The sequence below is a fragment of the Stegostoma tigrinum genome, chromosome 2, assembly GCF_030684315.1.
Source record: "Stegostoma tigrinum isolate sSteTig4 chromosome 2, sSteTig4.hap1, whole genome shotgun sequence".
Taxonomy (NCBI): domain Eukaryota; kingdom Metazoa; phylum Chordata; class Chondrichthyes; order Orectolobiformes; family Stegostomatidae; genus Stegostoma; species Stegostoma tigrinum.
The window spans coordinates 93175815-93189909 of NC_081355.1; the positions used below are offsets into that span (position 1 = coordinate 93175815).

Sequence of the window (14095 nt, forward strand, 5' to 3'; positions counted from 1 at the left end):
ATCAAAAATGCCCCATCCCCTCCTCTCTTGCATCGCTTTCTATTCCTTCCTGTAGCATCTAAAACCTGGAACATTAAACTGCCAGCCATGTCCTTCCCACAGCCAAGTTTCTGTAATAGCTAGTCCCCTGTCCCCATGCACGCCCTGACTTCTTCAGCCTTACCTGTAAGACCCTTCGCATTGAAATAAATGCAGCTTAATTCTTCAGAGTTACCTTATTCTTTGTCTTGCTCTTGTGTGCTTTTTGTAATTTACTTGCTATTTTATGATTCAGAACCGTCCTCATCTACCTTTCTATTTTTACTGACTGTTGGGAAGCGTTCTTCCCTACGCTGCCCCCACCCTACTAGTTTAAAGGGCCCTGAAATAGAGCTAGCAAATCTCCCCTTATAACACAAAGAATATTCATGGTCCACTATCTTTTTGTATTGTATCCGTCCCGCATTTTGAGGACGAGACATATTTGGGCAACTACCCATGTAAATAGTATTGTTGTTGTGATGGAACAGTTTGACTAAGAGTGTGGTTAATTCTTGAGCACATGTATTCAGCACTGCAAGATAACAAAGTATGAATCTGGATGAACACAGCAGGCCAAGCAGCATCTCGGGAGCAAAAAAGCTGATGTTTCGGGCCTAGACCCTTCATCAGAGAGCTCTCTGATGAAGGGTCTAGGCCCAAAACATCAGCTTTTGTGCTTCTGAGATGCTGCTTGGCCTGCTGTGTTCATCCAGCTTCACACTTTGTTATCTTGGATTCTCCAGCATCTGCAGTTCCCATTATCACTGATACTATTCAGTGCTGCAGCTGGCTTGTTGTTCGGACCTAAACCTTTTGCTGCATGCAGAGCCTTCAACGATTTCTGATCAAATGGAGTAATTTACTTTGTTTAAAGAGTCCTGTATGATGCCGGGAGCTCAGGAGGAGGCCATAACGGATCATTCACTTGGCATATCTGGCTGATGTCTGCAAATGTGAGGTAGCAATGGCCTTCAGAGTAACCTTCTGCAGCAACAAAATCCTCCTTAACACCATCTCCCCTATGCTTTGTCTCCTCCATAAAATATTTAACTCCATGCTGCAGGCTTTTATAAGTGCAAAATGTAAATTGAATTTTTTGCCCTTCTAGTCTGTCTATTTCTGAGTCTTTCAGAAATCTTGTACAGACAGAATGAAGAATAATAAAAATAACAACTGATTATTTTGTTGGTGGTCTTCCAAGTAAATCATAGCTGGCTTAACAAATCAGATTTTATTCCTCACATCATTTGTAAGTAAAATTAGACTTCTTAAAATATTGGTACATGGGTATTTCATTTTAGCTTTCTCCATTCTTAGCTGTATTAATTCACATAAAAGGATAGCAGATTCTGAGTGGAATGATTTTTATTATAAAAATAAGTATGCTGTAAATTTTCTTTCTCTTGCTTACGAAATTTAATTTTGAAATGAACATGCATTTCAACAAAGCAAGACTTCAAAGCATGTTTTTAGTCATTCCCATGTCCCATCAAGGTAAAGTGAAGGAACTAATGACATGCTAGAATATAGCTCCTGAGCTGATAGTATCCTTCTGGGTTCCAGACAGCTAAGACAACATGAGAATTCTGAAAGGATTAGGGCATACCATCCCTTGAGTCTGCACTATCATTCAAAAAGATCATGGCTGATTGAATCTTGGCATCAATACCACCTCTTTCCTGTAACCCTTCCCCATAACCTTTGATTGTCCTGTAATTTAAAAGTCTATCTTTCTCAGAATTGATTCTATATTCGATGGTTCAACCACCTCTGCTCTCTGGGTAGAGAAATCCAAAGAGTCCTAACCCTTTGAGAGAAGAAATTCTTCTCATTTCCATCTTACAAGTGTCTTATCCTTATTCTAAAACAATGCGTCTTAGATTTACATTCTCGCAAAGGGGAAACATCCTGCTCTCAACGTCTGCCCTGTCAAGCCCAGTTAGATTCTCATTTGTATCAATAAAATCATTGTTCATTCTTCTAACCTACAATGTGTATAAGCCTAAAGTAAAACAAAGAACTATGGATGCTGGAGATGTAATACAAAAACAAATTGCTAGAGAAACTCAACAGGTCTGGCAGCATCTGTGGGAAGAAAGCAGAGTTAACATTTCGAATTCATTGACTCTTCATCAGAACTGTTAGTAGCGAGGAAAAAGTGCTACTTATACTGAAGTTGAAGTTGGGGGCGGGCAGGGAAGGGAGTGATGAGTAGATAGGTGAAGACATGAAAGGGATTGGCTAACAAGGAGATTCTGGATAGCAGACCAAGATAGACAAAAAATTGAAATGGTGATAAGAACTAAGAGTATTAGAAAATGTTTCAGCAGTACTGAATGCAACCCATATAATTTGATAATGGGCCTAAGTGTGTGACAGAATGGGTGACTGTGCTAAAAGAAACCTTTGTCAAAACAGGAAACAGTGTGGAGTACATAAAAACATGGAAAGGTGGAATCAATCTCTAAATTTATTGAACTTGATGTTGAATCCTCAAGGCTGCAATGCTCCCAAGTGTAAAATGAGATATAGTTCTTCGAGCTTGTGGTGAGGCTTGCTGGAACACTGCAGCAGTCCTGTGACAACAGTGTTGATATGAGCCCATGGTGGTGTGTTGAAATGGCAGGCAATTGGAAGCTTATGGACAATTTTATGGACTGAATGTAGATGCTCTGCAAAGTGCTCACACAGTCTGCGTTTCATCTCCCCAGTGTAGAGAAGACCACATTGTGAACAACAAAAATAGTAGATTGAATGAAGTACAGGTAAATTGTTGCTTCACCTGGAGGGTGTGTCTGGGGCGTTGGGTGGTGATATGGAAAGAGGTAAACAGGCAGGTATTGCACCTTCTGTGATTGCTTGGAAAGGTACAGAAAGGGTGGTAGGAGGTGTTGGGAGTGGAGGAAGAGTGAACCAGAATGTCCCAGAGGTAACGGTCCCTGCAGAATGCTGACAAAGGAGTGGTGGGAACAATGTGTCTGGTTGTGACATCTCATTGGAGGTTATGGAAATGATGCTTTGCAGTCTTTTGGATGAGGACGTTGTTGGGCTAGTAAATTTGGATGATGGACCTCCTCCATTGTTGTGGGAGGGGAGGGGTAAGGACAGAAATGCAGGAGATATGTTAGATATGGCTAAGGGCCCTCCTGATCATGGAAACAGAAAATCCTCAGCTGAAGAAGAAGATGGACATATCTGAGCCACCTCCCACCACCCCCCCCCCCACAGAATGCAGCATTAGCAGAACAGATGCGACAGAGTTGGAGAAATTAGGAGAATGGAATGGAGTCCTTATGGGAAGTATGGTCGATATAGCCCAGCTAACTGTGGGTGTCAGAGGGCTTGTAATGGATATTGGTTGCCAGCCTATTCCCAGAAATAAAAACAGAGATATTGAGGAAGAGAAGGGGGATTGTCAGAGATGGCCCAGCTGAAGGTGAAAGCAGAGTCGAAATTGGAAGCAAAATTGATAAATGTTTCCTATTCCAAAGAAGAGAGGGAAGCAGCACCGTTGACATCAATGATGTATTGGAAGAAGAGTTGTTGAGAATGGCCTGAGTTAGTTTGGAAGAAGGAATGTTCCACATACTCCCAAAGAGACAGGCATAACTGGGGCCCTTGCAGGTACCCATGGTCACCCCTTTGATGGAAGAAAGTGGGAGGAGTAAAGAAAAAGTTCTTCAAAGTGAGGACAAGTTCATCCAGGCAGAGCATGGTGATGGTAGATGGAGACAGTTCAGGCCTACTTTTTAGGATGAAGCATGGGTATGGCAAGTGTGTTCTGACACATGAGGAATGGTCTAACAGCTCTTTGCTCAAAATGTGTGGCCATCTGTTAGAGTTTCCAAAGGGTGATTGCTCTTGTGTATGCACGATGGAGGAGCCCTTCAATGTAATGCATGATGCCATGTCCCAAATGGATGAGCACATGGTCTTCTCCATTGAGAGAGTGCTGACCCTTATGTCAAGTGACAGTTCACCAAGATCACTGAGGAGCTCTGGGAGCTACATACTGGCTTCCACAGTGTGGCCTCATCTTTAAGTAATGTTGAGCTCTGAGTGGGGAAGATGGCATGCAGCCACGTGGACCAATTGCCAAATGTTGTCCTGGTCCAGGTGGATCTTGAATGGCTTTGGAAACAGACAGACATTGGTTATGAACTAAAGACAGTAAAGACTGCAGATGCTGGAAGCGAGAGTCAATAAACACAGCAAATCAGGCAGCATCCAAAGATCAAGAAAGTCAACATTTCAGGCCATTGACTTTCCTGCTCCACAATGCTGTCTGATCTGTGCTTTTCCAGCTCCACATTTATTGACTCTAGATTTGTTATGAATGTTGTTTACAGGCTTCTGTGTATTTGACAATAGTTTTCAGTACTATTGAACACCACATGCAGCCTTAAAAACAGAGACTGCATTTGACAGCTACAGTCATGCAGCCAATGCCTTGTCCTTCTAGGGTTGAGTCACCCTGACAATATTATCTGTAGGCATTTCACATGCCAGAGCATCAGGAGCAGCAGCCCGCCTTCAAATCAGCAATAGCCATTATGGCAGAACAATGCAGGCTGACCTGGAAATATTTGCATAAAAGTAACTTGTAGCAAATGGGGTGTCACTGAATTAAAATACATTTTCTGAATTCCACTGTGTTATCGCTTTGTGCACCATAAAGTTTGATGAGGTGCATACTGTGATGCATACTTAGAACGAGTAATTTGATAAACTGCTTGTTGCAGCAATGGACTTCTGACAGAATAATCCCATAAGGATCTCTCTTACTTCCTGAAGTGGAAAACTGAGTGCCATGGCCCCCCTTGTCAGCACCAAATCTCAATTACTTTACTCAGACATTCCATAGACTCAGCAACCAGCTGACTTAATAAACACTCAGAAACATGTGACATTCTGACATGTTCTTTGTCCGTCAGTCTTTAAGATAGTAACATTTTGTTTGAACATTCTCCTGGCTCATTGTCTCTGTGCTCCTTCCTCAATGATGCCCCATTGTAGTAACATGCCATTGGTGCTCCTCTGCCTATGGATTTCCAGCTCCATGTGGCTAATGCAGTCTCTCTCTCCCTCTCTCTCCCACTATCCTCTTCACTGGAGGAATCAAACTCTACATTTAAATTTGGATCCATCACAGTACAGTATCTCAGACCTTTGTGCTACCTGCGCTCACTACAGGGGATGTTCCGCTGACAGCTTTCTCCTATGTGCTTACACTCTATAAATCCCTCAAAACTTCCCAGCCTTCAATTTTCTGACGTGGGCCTGACTGCTTGTAAAGCTGTTGCTTGCAGGTAAGCCCAATGGCTAATAGTTTTAGCTCGCACTCACCTTTTTGCTGACCTATCACTTCATTTGAGTAAGTAAGCCATTGATACTCCATGGGACCCTCATGAAAAATGGTAGAATCTGTTTAAAATCTTGGTCAATTGACCCCTTAACAAACTCAATTGCCTGCCTACCATCCTGTATCATTCAAATCCCATTGTCTAGCTGCCCCTAGGAAATTGACCAATGGTGGGAAGATATCGTGGGGATCCTTGCTGACGGATTCTTCCTTGACTCAAAGCCTATTAAAATCAAAGTGTCAGCTAGGTTTGTGATCAGGTGCCCGAATAAAGATTGAATATACTAGTCAACATCAGATATGAGAATGTCATGGAATCATCCCATCAGCACAGAAGGAGAACATTTGGCCCATTACATCCATGCAGGTAAGGGCAACATTAATAGCCCCATTCCCTCCCCTTTCCCCGGAGTCCTGCATCCTGCATTTCTTTCCCTTTATGTGGTGACAATCTATTTCCTAATTGAAACCCATGATTGAGATTAATGTCTGGGGTTTGCGGGAGAATCATAACAGAAGTGGAAGATGTATAAGGAAGTGTTTGTTTCAGGCCGTGCTCATTAGTGCCTTTTACCGTGAGCTAAAATGATTTTTAGAACAGCTGTGTGGGACTGTGTTTGGTGCTTTATTTTCTATTGTCTGCTGTTTATTCATCTGGAATGAACTTGTGGTGAGCTTATATAGCATGTTATGAAACTCTTGTGAGATGCATGTTTATAAAATCAGTCAACTAAATTGGAAGTACAGCAATGTAAGACCAAAATGTATTCCTTTAGGTAAGAAGGAATTGCATACAGCTGCTCATGAGCAATCCAAGATCTTGAAATTTATTAATAATTGTAGTAATCACAACATTCAATGATTAAATCATTTAATTGACTGTTTCTCAAATTAATTTCAACAGCTACACAGACTATGTCTTGTCCTATCTCCCATTTTTTGGTTGAGGCTAACTGTCGGTTGTGAATTTTTTGATGACCCCTTTATTATTAGCTCCAAGGGAACTAACTATTTCCTGCTTTGAAAAGTAGATTTTCCTTCTTTATTTTGACATAGTTATTTTCCGGTCAAAGCTGAATTTTACTGAATGAGTAATATCATCAACAGGCTTCAGTCCTGTGTATTTAGATGCAGCTGCAGTTGATTAAAATGTTAAGTATCAAAATTTGTTTGAGGGCTCTCTTGTGGCACAGTGGTAGTATCCCTATCATTGGACTGGGAGGCCCAGATTCAAGTCCCACTTGCCACACAAGCGTATAATAGCATCTTTGAACAGGTTGATTAGAAAAAAAGGTTAAATTAATATAAGCGTCAAAATTTGTCTGAGGGTATTTATGGCTTAGTGGTAGTGTCCTTACCTTTGAACCTTAAGGTTTGGACTCAAGTCCCATCCTGCTCCAGAGGTGTGCAAGAACATCTCTGAACAGGGAAAATATCTTAAAATTTGCATGTTTAGGTGGACCTGAAAAATTCTTTATAGCCCTAATTGACTAAAGTGATTCAGTATCCCAGCAGGCTGAAAATTGCTCAAGGGCTCTTGTTAATTAATATCACTCTGTAAGCTTCACCTGAAGCCTTACTAAACAGATTTACATATCATGTAAATTAATACATATACGCACACTAATTGTTGTTGACTTTCGCCTTAATAAAACGCTGTAGTTTAAGACAAACAAGCAAAACACATAGAGAATTCACCTCATAAGGAATCACCTAACTCTGGTTTGTTACAAGCTTGAGCAATAGTCTTCTTTGATAAATTGATTGTTGGCACTTTTGCTCAAATCCTTTGTAAATGAGGCAACAGAGGATGATAAAAAATATTATCCTATTGCTTATTAACAACCTAGTTGCAACAAACCCTGGTCTGAGAGGTGGGAAAGAGAATGGCTTTGTCATTTTTATAAACATGAAACTATAGCTTATTGATTTATTCTGAATTCCATTTCACCTGAACATTCTATTTAATTCATAGACCATAGAATCCCTAAAGAATTCCCTAGAAACAGACCCTTTGGCCCAACAAGTCCAAACCGACCCTCAGAGCATCCCACTGAGACCCATGCCGTACATAACCCACCTAATTTACACATCCTGAACACTATGGGCAGTTTAGCATGGCCAATCCAGCTAACCTGCACATCTTTGGACTGTGGGAGGAAACCGGAGTACCCAGAGGAAACAAATGCAGACATAGAGAGAACATGCAAACTCCATACAGACGTCCAAGAGAGGAATCGAATCCGTGTCCTGGCGCTGTGAGATAGCAGTGCTAACCACTGAGCCACTGTGCTGCCCCAATGTTAATTTTTATTGAGATTAATGAGGTTGCAGGAACGTATGATTTTGAAACAAACGCTTTCTAAACAATATTTTGAATTAGGTAAATGGAAAAACAAGCAACTGTTTACAAAGCCTCTGTTCTGGCTAACCTTTGACCATAGGATTCATGTGACTGAAAGACAGGTCCTGAGCAGATATTTGTAGTCCAACTGCATCAGCGATTTTGCTGCAGATAGACTCCTAATTGGCCATCTGCAAGTTTGCAGTCCGAATGTACAGGCACCCAGTGTTGCTGACCTGTTCAGCAGCTCCACTAGGAGCACTGCTTACACAAGTCAGAGACCTGAAGAATGTCTCCATATGGAAGCAACCTCAAACAGGGACGTAACAATTAAAATTCAGCGTGTCTGAGAGTAGTACACCGTGCTGGTTAGAATGGAGACCGGTTCAGGTGGAATGAAAGGGACTCATGGGTTGCTATTCATGCCCTCATCTATCTCTCGGGCTATGGAACTTCCCTGCTTTAGTGGCCTGGGCTGCCACAGGGTCATTGTTTGCATGAAACTTGTTGCCTCAGCATGTGGTGCTTTCTGCAAAGCCACCAGCATTGTTATAATGAATACACATTCTAGGTGGAGCCCTCCCTTTTTCTGGAGGATTTGGTAAAGGCAAGACATTTCCATCTTTGAAAGATAATAAAATGTGAGGCTGGATGAACACAGCAGGCCAAGCAGCATCTCAGGAGCACAAAAGCTGACGTTTCGGGCCTAGACCCTTCATCAGAGAGGGGGATGGGGGGAGGGAACTGGAATAAATAGGGAGAGAGGGGGAGGCGGACCGAAGATGGAGAGTAAAGAAGATAGGTGGAGAAGGTGTGGGTGGGGAGGTAGGGAGGGGATAGGTCAGTCCAGGGAAGACGGACAGGTCAAGGAGGTGGGATGAGGTTAGTAGGTAGCTGGGGGTGCGGCTTGGGGTGGGAGGAAGGGATGGGTGAGAGGAAGAACCGGTTAGGGAGGCAGAGACAACCTGTCTCTGCCTCCCTAACCGGTTCTTCCTCTCACCCATCCCTTCCTCCCACCCCAAGCCGCACCCCCAGCTACCTACTAACCTCATCCCACCTCCTTGACCTGTCCGTCTTCCCTGGACTGACCTATCCCCTCCCTACCTCCCCACCCACACCTTCTCCACCTATCTTCTTTACTCTCCATCTTCGGTCCGCCTCCCCCTCTCTCCCTATTTATTCCAGTTCCCTCCCCCCATCCCCCTCTCTGATGAAGGGTCTAGGCCCGAAACGTCAGCTTTTGTGCTCCTGAGATGCTGCTTGGCCTGCTGTGTTCATCCAGCCTCACATTTTATTATCTTGGAATCTCCAGCATCTGCAGTTCCCATTATCTCCATCTTTGAAATATCTGTTATATGGAAACTGAAATGCATCCTATGTTCAGAGCTTTATTTCAGTTTTTGTGAAGCAGTTAGGTCGGTGTGAACTGATGCTACAATTTCATAATCCCTTTCGCACATGCTTTGTAGCTATTCTCAGGAAAAAAAATGACACAATTAAGCCTTTCCTCAATGCCCCTTTTAATTTTTCAAGCAACGAAATAAGCCATTTAACTGAGTATAAATATTGGGTCTGACTCCAGCATCTGCAGTTCTTGCTATCTCCTAAATATTGGGTGCATTCTGTTCTCCTGCAAAATGAATATTTTTGTGGTAAGGCATCATGTTACTGCATGACTAATGTAAAGGCTTGGATTCATGATCAGTAAGGATGAGTTCAGTTCCCATTTCAACAACTGAAGAATTTAAATTAATTTGTTGAAAAAGTGTGGACTAAATAGACTGCTATCACTAATGTTAACCATGAAATTCATGTTGACAAATTTCTGATTCAGCAGTATCTTCTAGGAAAGCTGTCATTATTGCATTTGGTCTATAAATGACTCCAACCTGCAATAATGTGATTACCTATTCAGAGTTCTCTGCAATAGCCTTGCAAGCAATTCAGTTAGATTCAAAAAGGTGGAGCATCACTACCATCTCAAAAGCTAATAGGAATGCGAGGGAATATAATCACATAAAAAAGTGCTGTTGTGGCACAGCGATAGTGTCCCAGTTCAAGATAAGTTGTCATAGTCCCCTTCTCTTTTTAGAAAGAGACAACTGATGGTGGATTAATCTGAGGGTAACCACACCACAGGTGGGGTCAACATTGATATGGAGGGACCTTCATGGTAACCTCAGCTGATGTGGGAATTGGATACAAGCTGTTGAAAACTCTCAGCCTCACAAACTAGCCAACTGAGCTAAGTGACCCTCAAAGTTGCCATGGTCTTATCAGACCGTAGGGCTGCTCTCACATCAGAGAGAAATGACTGGTGTGGTTAGAACAGAGAGTGAACAGACCTCAAGCAAGAATCATCAAATTCCTAAAGTGCATAAAGAAGCCATTCAGCCCGTCGAGCCTGCACTAACCATCTGAAGCTCATCTCACCATATCTTTGTAATCTTGCATTTCCCGTGACTAATCCAACTTGTCTACACATCCCTAGACCATACAGGAAATTCAACTTGGCCAATCCACCCAACCTGCACACGTTTGGATGGTGGAAAGAAACCAGAGCACATGGCAAAAACCCACACAGATGTGGGGAGAACATGCAAACTCCACATGGACAGTCATGGAAGACTGGAATTGAACCAAAGTCCCTGGTACTTTGAGGCAGTAGTGCTAACCACTAAGGCACGATGCCATCCACAGGGCAAGGGGAGAGGTTGAAAAGGAGAATTCTTCATGGTAACCTCAGCTAGTGCAGGAATTAAACACATGCTGTTATCACTCTGCATCACTGATCAGCTCTCCAGCCAGCTGAGCTCCAGTTCTAATGATAGTCACTCGACCTGAAATATCAGCACTGTTTATTTCTGTTTGCCAGCTCTTGAGACCTCTGGTTGCTTTGTAGTGACAAATCTGGAACAAACTATTCCTTGAACAATCCAAAGACTATTGTCAGGCAGTCTTACCTGAACTCAAAGATAATAAAGTGTGAAGCTGGATGAACACAGCAGGCCAAGCAGCATCTCAGGAGCACAAAAGCTGACGCTTCGGGCCTAGACCCTTCATCAGAGAGGGGGGTGGGGTGAGGGTTCTGGAATAAATAGGGAGAGGGGGGAGGCGAACCAAAGATGTAGAAAAAAGAAGATAGGTGGAGAGGAGAGTATAGGTGGGGAGTTAGGGAGGGGATCACTTGAGGGGATAACCTGAACTGAAAGACTCCTTTTGCCTTTGTGCCTCAACGCCACATCAATTTTGCAGCTCCAACAGCAACATTGTCTTGCATAGCTAAAAATATCCACCACTAGATTTTTTTTTAAGTAATAAATCTTTCCTGGCATTTCAGTTATATAGCTGACTTTCATTTCAGTTTATAATCCAAAAAGAAAAAAAGACCAATTCCTCATTGTACCCAATTCATTGAATATTTAACACTGCATCTAGCCTTAGCAACAACTGCTCTCTCAAGGTCTGCTATGCTCGATGGTGGATTTTCATATGCTACAACTTTTACATAAAGTATTAGCATAACAGCTACAATTATAAGGTAATGAGTTATTGTCACCTGTTGCCGCATTATTTGAGATTTTTTCAAAGTTTGGTCAATTGTTATAAGCCATAATTAAAATTTGTAATTTAAACTTATTGCTCGAAGCACCTTAATAGTTGCAAGTGGCCTGCCAATACCGGTTCACAGTTGAGTGAGCTCGCAATCAAAGACAAATCTAGACTTAGAGTGCAGCATGAAAATTAGATGAGGCATTTTTGCTGGAAGATTGAATGAGTTCAGTCTTGGATAGGCACAGAGCCAACTGTCTATCTTCTAAGTCCAGAAAGACAAGTAATGGAAAATCTATTTCCATCTCAATGTCTTTCTTTAACACATCTGCTACATTTCCTCATGTTCCTTTTGAAAATCAAACATGTATTGGTCACTTCTGCCATTGCCTTGCTCTCTAGCATACAACTACCGACCTTCTCTCTTCTTGGTTTCTCTCCTTCTGATGTCCTCTGCCTGTTGATGTGTTTATAATAGCCTTTGTTATATTTTGGTAAGTTCAAATAAAGGATAATAATATTCTCACTTAGGCCACGTAATTTTCCTTTTCTCTGTCTCTTTTGATAAGGTCTTTTTCTGTCATTTTTGTTATTGGCCTAGTTTATATCAAGAGCTAAATTTCAAAATAATGTGCAATAGAAATATATAATGAAAATTCTGACTGAATGTTATAAGAACACAAGAATTGGAACAGGATTGAGCCAAAAACAGAAGTTGCTGGAAAAGCTCAACAGAGGAAACTCAGGACTGAGGAAGGGCCGCCCACCCCTGCACATTAACTCTGAATATTTTCTTCACAGGTGCTGCCAGACCGGCTGAACGTTTCCAGTAACTTCTGTTTTTGTTCCTGATTTACAGCATCCACAGTTCTTTTGGTTTTTTCGACAGGATTGGGCCATTTGGTTCCTTAGGTCTCCTCTGCTTTTCAATAAATCATGGCTGACCTAATTGTGACCTTAAATCAGGACTCATTTAAAACAGAGAGTAGGTGATTTTGTTTCCCTCTTAGACAGTCAGTAGATTTTAGAACTCTCTTTCTGAAAAGTTGATGGAAACAGAGTCCGTGAATATTTTTAACGCAGAGATATGTAGACTCTTGATAAACGGAGTGGAAGGTTATCAGGGTAGGCAGAAATCCAGATTTGAGGTTACAATCAAATCAGCTATTTCCTTCTTGAATAGTGGAGCAAACTTAAGAAGCTGACTGGCTTACTCCTGCTTTTTTCTCATAAGCTCATTTTCTTACCTGCCCATCATAAATGACTGCCTTTTAAATCAAAAATCTGTTGACCTCAGCCTTAAATGTGTTCAATGATCCAGCCTGCAGTGCTTTCTAAAGTCAGGAATTTCAAAGTTTAACAAATCTCAACAGGAAAAGTTACCCCTCATTTTTGATCTAAATTAGGAGACCCCTTACTTTTTAACTATGTTCCCTACCTCCAGATTCCCATATAACACAAAACACTGTCTTGCATCCTCCCTCTCAAGCCTCTTCAGGATCTTAAATGTTTCAGTAAGCTCACCTGTCATTCTTCTAGATGTCAATGAGTGTAGGCATGACCTACTTATCCTTTTCTCAGAGACAATTCTATGCAGTCATTCCTCTGTATTCACAAGGATTCCTTACCTGAAAACCCCTGTGAATGATGAAATTCACGAGTGTTGAGCTCATTAAAAATAGGTTGAAAATCATGGATATGAGATTTTTGCCTGCGGATGTTGATTTTTGCTGTTACTTACTTTATAGTGCCAACAAGCAAATTCCCGAATTGTGATTTCGGAGATACAGAGGACTTACTGTATTCCTGGAATCAGCATGGTGATCGTCATCAGGGCAGCTTTCAATGCATGTATATTCCTCCTTAAGTAAAGAAGACACAACTGTAAGTGCAGGCCCTGTATATTTGTAGCAATGCTTCCTTATTTTAATTACCCATCCATATGACCATAAAGCATTGGAATGCAAGTAGGCCATTTAGCCCACCGACATTCAGTGAGTCCATGTCTGGCTTCATAAAACTCAAATCGCTTACTGTCCTGCCTTTTCACCATAACCCTTGATTATCCTAATGATTAAAATCTGTCTATCTGAGCTTTGAATATATTTAATGATACAGTGTCTACACTCTCTGCATTTAACATTTCCAAAGATTTCCCCATAGGGAATTACTCTTCACCACTTCGTAACTGTGTGGTCCCTTACCTTGAGATAATGCCTTCTGGTTCTGGACTCATCTATAAGGGAAAACGACCTCTCCCCCACCTACCCTGTTGAGCCCCCATCTTGAATGTTTCAAAACAGTTGCCTTTCATTCTTCTAAACTTCAAAGAGTACAGGCTGAACCTTTCCTCCAGAGAAAATCCCTCCATGCCTGAAATCAGCCTCATGAATCTTCTCTGGACTGCCTCCAGTGCCACTGTACCTTTTCTTAGATAAGAAATCTATAACTGTTCACAGAGTTCCACATGTGGTCTCACTAGTGCATTGTACAGTTTCAGTGAAATTTCCCTATTTTTATATTCCATTCCTTTTAAAACAAAGGCTAAAACTCTATTTGTCTTCCCTATTACCTGCTAAACTTATGAACTGGTTTTTAGTGATTTATGCACAAGGCTTCCCAAATCCCTCAAAGCCTCAGCTTTCTGCAGCCTTTCTTCATTGAAATTCACCAGCTTTATTCTATTCTTCCTGTTAAAGTTCATAACCTTGTATTTTCGCACATTATATTCCACCTGCTAGTTTTTTTTTGTCCAGTCACTTAAACTGTCTATATACCTCTATAGACCTATGTATTGTCCTCAATACTTGCCTTTC

At 41.6% G+C, this 14095-nt stretch overlaps 1 protein-coding gene across 5 annotated transcripts in view; it reads left to right on the forward strand.

Moving 5' to 3' along the window:
* Positions 1-14095, forward strand: part of vwc2 (von Willebrand factor C domain containing 2) — a 159598-nt gene that overhangs the window by 76654 nt on the left and 68849 nt on the right. Inside the window, exon 5 of one of the 5 annotated variants that reach the window (XM_048562593.2) lies at positions 13028-13163. The exons of the other annotated variants lie outside the window; for them this stretch is intronic. Coding sequence (XP_048418550.1) covers positions 13028-13146 — 119 coding nt within the window. The 3' untranslated portion in view covers positions 13147-13163. The remainder of the gene's footprint in view (positions 1-13027; positions 13164-14095) is intronic. 5 annotated transcript variants of the gene reach the window in all.